The following is a 7,336-nucleotide window of genomic DNA, read 5'->3' on the forward strand; positions in this document are numbered from 1 at the left end:
TATTATGCATCATCACTACAGTTATCCCTCAAATAGTACGGTTTCTAATAGTTCGGTTTCAGTTTTATACGGATTGTCATGGATCTTTTTAGGATTTTAAAATTTCCTGCTCATCGGGAAATTCAAAAATCCTAAAAACTCTTCTGTGAAAATCCACACAAAACCGAAACCGAACTATTGGAAACCGTACTATTTGAGGGATGACTGTATTATCATAAAAGGTAGGGTTGTGGAAAAAAAATACTCTACTGACTGCAAAATTAGAGCCCTGGAAATTGATACATTAGTCCACAGCTGATTTGAGGAACCCAAGACATCCACACCAAAAAAGTGAGTTTGGAGATAATTAGGCTTGCCATTTCCCATGTATTAGTCAGCCCCACACACACGGCTCACCTCGTAGGCCACGGGGAGCAGCACTTGGTGAAGGATGGCCAGGAAGTCGTGGTTGGTCATGCCGGTTGTGTTGAGCGGCACGTTGAAGTTGAACCCCCGGCCGTCGCCCCGCCCGATGTAGTCGTAGTTACTCTCCCGCAGGTTGGGCCAGAAGCTGCCGTGCTCGTAGCGGTGGATGGAGAAGTACAGCACTCTGGAGGGGGGAGGAGGGGGGGACAATGACCATTACTTCACTATATGCTAAGTACAGTCATCCCTCAAGTAGTACGGTTTCCAATAGTTCGGTTTTGGTTTTATGTGGATTTTCTAGGAAGATTTTTTAGGATTTTTAAATTTCCCAACGAGCAGGAAATTTAAAAATCCTAAAAGATCTTCTATGACAAGCCGTATAAAACCGAAACCGAACTATTGGAAACCGTACTATTTGAGGGACGACTGTGTTGTTATTATCTCATCATACTCATCATATTTTTGTGTATGTATAAGTGGCCAGTAATGCTTCTCTCTCCCTGTTTCTTTCTTCTTTCTCTCTCTTTTTCTCTCCTCTTCCCTTCCCTTCCCTTCCTTACCCTACCCTTTCCTTCCCTTCCCCTCCTTTCCTTTCCTTCCCATTCCATCCCTTCCCTTCCCATCCCATCCTTCCTCTTGCCTCCCTTCCCTTCCTCTTTCGCACCTTTTCCTTTCCTTTCCTCTTCTTTCTCTCCCAACCCTTTCCTTCCATTCCCGTCCCTCCCCTCTCCTCCCTTTCCTTTCCAACCCATTCCATCCCTTCCCTTCCCATCCCATCCTTCCTCTTCCCTCCCTACCCATCCCCCCTTACCTCACCTTGGGTCAGAGTAGAAGGCCTGTTGTGTGGCCTGTCCATGGTGCACATCCCAGTCCACTATGAGGATGCGGCTGAGGCGGTGTGTGTTGAGGGCGTGTCGGGCAGCCAGCGCCACATTGTTGACGAAGCTGTAGCCGCAGAACTCACTCTCCATGGCGTGGTGGCCGGGCGGTCTGCAGGATGGAATTACAGAGGTGTGTGTTAGAGTTCTGATGTCAAACAGCAGATAATAATGATGTTAATCCTTCTCTCCTCTCCTTCCCTTCCCTTCCCTGTCCTTCTCTTCTCTTCCCTTGATAGGTGTGTGGAAGCCAAGTACAGGGCTAAGAGTAAAGAGACGGAGGTGATTTGGGCACATGAAGAGGAAGGAGGAGGGTGAGGCAGTAGGGAGAGTTGTTTGAGCCACAAGGGAAACACTTACTGCTAGCCATTGTTAAGTGTGTTGGAGCTGAGAACAGAGCTGAAAGTAAGAAGATTCAGGTTGTGTGAGCACATGAAGAGGAGGGAGGGTGGTGAGGCATTGGGTAAGGAAGACAAGGAGGCAGTGTTCCCAAGTGGAGGTGAAGGGCTAACACAGGCAGCCACATACCTGACAATAGCAAAGCCATTCTGAAGTCTCCCAGCAGCCACAGCGTCCACCAGGTCCAGTGTGCCGCCCGCCGCTAGCAAGGCACTCTCATATGTGGCCTGGGGAGAAAGAGAGAGAGAGAGACACACTTGTTAGAAGAAGAGGATGATCAGCTGTTGTGTGAGGCCTTACCCTGTTGTAGTAGTGTATAGGGCCTTTGCTAGGATGGATGAGCCCTGTTTAAATATGAGGTGATTAGTGTAATAGAGTGGCCAAATCAGTTGTAATAGTTGTAGTTCTTGTAGTAGTTGTAGTAGTGTATAGACTGTAAAAGAATGATAAATTAACAAATGGATGAAGAAAAGAAGGAAAGAGAAAGAAAGGAAGGGAAGGAAGGAAGAAAGAAAAGGAAGGAGGGAAAGAAGGAGAGAAAGAAAGGGAAGGAACGAAGAAAATAAAGAGAAAGAAAGGGAAGGAAGTACAAAAGAAAGAGAAAGAACAAAGAAGGAAGGAATGCAGGAAAAAAGAAATACCGTAAGAATCAAATAAAAAAGTAAGGAGTGATGAATGAATGAAGGAACCACAGCACACATACATACACACATATATACATACAGACACACAGACACACACACACAGAAGGATCAGGAAACAAGGACTCACTGGATGAAAGTATATGGAATCAAAGCGCGAGGCAAGGTCCTCCAGCTTGTCGGCGTCGGTGGTGGTGGAGGTTGTCTGTAGGAGGCTGAGGTGCGCCGGGGAGTGGAGTCGCAGCACCTCCTCCTCGGTGGCCGCCCGACACTCCAGGCGCTCACACTTGGCAAGCAGACCCAGCTCCTCGCACCTGGCAGAGAGGAAGAGAGAGAGAAGGACCAACTTTAGAGAAGAAAAAGATGCACCTTGATTAGAAAAAAAAGACAGCTTGATAATTATGTATAAGCTACTAAATAATGCAGAGGAGTTAAGCAGAAGATGACTGATCTGAAGGGGACGCAAGAGCAAGCTGAGGAAAGAGACTCAAGATCAACATTGGAAAAGAGAAGATAAAAAGAAACCTTGATATTGAGATTGATAATAAAGGAAGAAAGATAGAGAAGGAAGGAAGGGAAGCTAAGCAGAAAGGAAGAAAAAAATGAAGTAAGGAAGGGAAAACAGAGGTGAAGGAAGGAAAAACAAAGGAGTGAATAAAGTAAGAAAGAAAGACAGAGGAGGAGGGAGCAGGAAGGCAAGAGGAATCAGAATCAAGTGGACCAAACACAAAAGGAAGATGAGAAAGAAAGGAAGGAAAGAAGAAAAATAATAGAGATGAAGGAAGGGTAAAAGAGAGGAGCGAAAAATGAATGAATAAAGAAAGACAGACAGACAGACCAGGAATCCAGTGTAGCAAACCTCACCTGTCCAGCACAGAGAGCAGCCTGTCGGGTTTCTCAGCGTGGTTGTCATCCCAGAGGCAGCGGTGGCGGGCCATCTCCCGGCTGTACACCACGCCCGTCCTGCCTCGCACCACACCCAGGCTCTCCTGTGCCTACACACACACAAAAAAATAAAAAATAAACTAGCATTAGGCACACTGTATGGTATAGAATGGAATATAAAATGCCCTTTGCTGTACACATGAAAGGCAAACTGTATGGCATAGAAGGGAGTAATGAATGACCTCCTTTGCTGTACACATGAAAGGCAAACTGTATGGCATAGAAGGGAGTAATGAATGACCTCCTTTGCTGTACACATGAAAGGCAAACTGTATGGCATAGAAGGGAGTAATGAATGACCTCCTTTGCTGTACACATGTAGGGTAAACTGTGCAATGGAGAAGGGAGTAATGAATGACCTCCTTTGCTGTACACATGTAGGGCGTATTGTACAATGAAGAATGGAATATTAAATGACCCCCTTTGCTGTACACATGTAGGGCGTATTGTACAATGAAGAATGGAATATTAAATGACCCCCTTTGCTGTACACATGTAGGGCAAACTATACAATGAGGAATGGAATATTAAATGACCTCCTTTGCTGTACACATGTAGGGCAAACTATACAATGAAGAATGGAATATTAAATGACCTCCTTTGCTGTACACATGTAGGGCAAACTGTGCAATGAAGAATGGAATATTAAATGACCCCCTTTGCTGTACACATGTAGGGCAAACTGTGCAATGAAGAATGGAATATTAAATGACCCCTTTGCTGTACACATGGGACAAACTGTGCAATGAAGAATGGAATATTAAATGACCCCCTTTGCTGTACACATGTAGGACAAACTGTGCAATGAAGAATGGAATATTAAATGACCCCCTTTGCTGTACACATGTAGGGCAAACTGTGCAATGAAGAATGGAATATTAAATGACCCCCTTTGCTGTACACATGTAGGGCAAACTGTGCAATGAAGAATGGAATATTAAATGACCCCCTTTGCTGTACACATGTAGGACAAACTGTGCAATGAAGAATGGAATATTAAATGACCCCCTTTGCTGTACACATGTAGGGCAAACTATACAATGAGGAATGGAATATTAAATGACCCCCTTTGCTGTACACATGTAGGGCAAACTATACAATGAGGAATGGAATATTAAATGACCCCCTTTGCTGTACACATGTAGGGCAAACTATACAATGAGGAATGGAATATTAAATGACCCCCTTTGCTGTACACATGTAGGGCAAACTATACAATGAAGAATGGAATATTAAATGACCTCCTTTGCTCTACACATGTAGGGCAAACTATACAATGAAGAATGGAATATTAAATGACCCCCTTTGCTGTACACATGTAGGGCAAACTATACAATGAAGAATGGAATATTAAATGACCCCCTTTGCTCTACACATGTAGGGCAAACTATACAATGAAGAATGGAATATTAAATGACCTCCTTTGCTGTACACATGTAGGGCAAACTATACAATGAGGAATGGAATATTAAATGACCCCCTTTGCTGTACACATGTAGGGCAAACTATACAATGAAGAATGGAATATTAAATGACCTCCTTTGCTGTACACATGTAGGGCAAACTATACAATGAAGAATGGAATATTAAATGACCCCCTTTGCTGTACACATGTAGGGCAAACTATACAATGAAGAATGGAATATTAAATGACCCCTTTGCTGTACACATGTAGGGCAAACTATACAATGAAGAATGGAATATTAAATGACCCCCTTTGCTGTACACATGTAGGGCAAACTATACAATGAAGAATGGAATATTAAATGACCCCCTTTGCTGTACACATGTAGGGCAAACTATACAATGAAGAATGGAATATTAAATGACCCCCTTTGCTGTACACATGTAGGGCAAACTATACAATGAAGAATGGAATATTAAATGACCTCCTTTGCTGTACACATGTAGGGCAAACTATACAATGAAGAATGGAATATTAAATGACCCCCTTTGCTGTACACATGTAGGGCAAACTATACAATGAAGAATGGAATATTAAATGACCCCCTTTGCTCTACACATGTAGGGCAAACTATACAATGAAGAATGGAATATTAAATGACCACCTTTGCTGTACACATGTAGGGCAAACTATACAATGAAGAATGGAATATTAAATGACCTCCTTTGCTGTACACATGTAGGGCAAACTATACAATGAGGAATGGAATATTAAATGACCCCCTTTGCTGTACACATGTAGGGCAAACTATACAATGAAGAATGGAATATTAAATGACCTCCTTTGCTCTACACATGTAGGGCAAACTATACAATGAAGAATGGAATATTAAATGACCCCCTTTGCTGTACACATGTAGGGCAAACTATACAATGAAGAATGGAATATTAAATGACCTCCTTTGCTGTACACATGTAGGGCAAACTATACAATGAAGAATGGAATATTAAATGACCTCCTTTGCTCTACACATGTAGGGCAAACTATACAATGAAGAATGGAATATTAAATGACCTCCTTTGCTCTACACATGTAGGGCAAACTATACAATGAAGAATGGAATATTAAATGACCTCCTTTGCTGTACACATGTAGGGCAAACTATACAATGAAGAATGGAATATTAAATGACCACCTTTGCTGTACACATGTAGGGCAAACTATACAATGAAGAATGGAATATTAAATGACCCCCTTTGCTCTACACATGTAGGGCAAACTATACAATGAGGAATGGAATATTAAATGACCTCCTTTGCTGTACACATGTAGGGCAAACTATACAATGAAGAATGGAATATTAAATGACCTCCTTTGCTCTACACATGTAGGGCAAACTATACAATGAAGAATGGAATATTAAATGACCCCCTTTGCTGTACACATGTAGGGCAAACTATACAATGAAGAATGGAATATTAAATGACCCCCTTTGCTGTACACATGTAGGGCAAACTATACAATGAAGAATGGAATATTAAATGACCTCCTTTGCTGTACACATGTAGGGCAAACTATACAATGAAGAATGGAATATTAAATGACCCCCTTTGCTGTACACATGTAGGGCAAACTATACAATGAGGAATGGAATATTAAATGACCCCCTTTGCTCTACACATGTAGGGCAAACTATACAATGAGGAATGGAATATTAAATGACCCCCTTTGCTGTACACATGTAGGGCAAACTATACAATGAAGAATGGAATATTAAATGACCTCCTTTGCTCTACACATGTAGGGCAAACTATACAATGAGGAATGGAATATTAAATGACCCCCTTTGCTCTACACATGTAGGGCAAACTATACAATGAGGAATGGAATATTAAATGACCCCCTTTGCTGTACACATGTAGGGCAAACTATACAATGAAGAATGGAATATTAATGACCTCCTTTGCTCTACACATGTAGGGCAAACTATACAATGAAGAATGGAATATTAATGACCCCTTTGCTCTACACATGTAGGGCAAACTATACAATGAGGAATGGAATATTAAATGACCCCCTTTGCTGTACACATGTAGGGCAAACTATACAATGAAGAATGGAATATTAAATGACCCCCTTTGCTCTACACATGTAGGGCAAACTATACAATGAAGAATGGAATATTAAATGACCCCCTTTGCTGTACACATGTAGGGCAAACTATACAATGAAGAATGGAATATTAAATGACCTCCTTTGCTGTACACATGTAGGGCAAACTATACAATGAAGAATGGAATATTAAATGACCTCCTTTGCTCTACACATGTAGGGCAAACTATACAATGAAGAATGGAATATTAAATGACCTCCTTTGCTCTACACATGTAGGGCAAACTATACAATGAAGAATGGAATATTAAATGACCCCCTTTGCTGTACACATGTAGGGCAAACTATACAATGAAGAATGGAATATTAAATGACCTCCTTTGCTGTACACATGTAGGGCAAACTATACAATGAGGAATGGAATATTAAATGACCCCCTTTGCTGTACACATGTAGGGCAAACTATACAATGAAGAATGGAATATTAAATGACCCCCTTTGCTGTACACATGTAGGGCAAACTATACAATGAAGAATGGAATATTAAATGA

The 7,336-nt window shown here is 41.7% G+C and overlaps 1 protein-coding gene across 5 annotated transcripts in view; it reads right to left on the reverse strand.

Moving 5' to 3' along the window:
• Nucleotides 1-7,336, reverse strand: part of LOC126981130 (histone deacetylase 6-like) — a 49,248-nt gene that overhangs the window by 37,074 nt on the left and 4,838 nt on the right. For all 5 annotated transcript variants that reach the window (XM_050831842.1, XM_050831840.1, XM_050831844.1 and 2 more), the window contains exons 4-8: nt 3,188-3,318; nt 2,454-2,637; nt 1,812-1,909; nt 1,222-1,395; nt 397-589 (exon numbers count right to left, since the gene is read on the reverse strand). In XM_050831842.1, the coding sequence (XP_050687799.1) occupies nt 397-589; nt 1,222-1,395; nt 1,812-1,909; nt 2,454-2,637; nt 3,188-3,318 (780 nt within the window). The remainder of the gene's footprint in view (nt 1-396; nt 590-1,221; nt 1,396-1,811; nt 1,910-2,453; nt 2,638-3,187; nt 3,319-7,336) is intronic.

This window comes from Eriocheir sinensis, chromosome 46, assembly GCF_024679095.1.
Source record: "Eriocheir sinensis breed Jianghai 21 chromosome 46, ASM2467909v1, whole genome shotgun sequence".
Taxonomy (NCBI): domain Eukaryota; kingdom Metazoa; phylum Arthropoda; class Malacostraca; order Decapoda; family Varunidae; genus Eriocheir; species Eriocheir sinensis.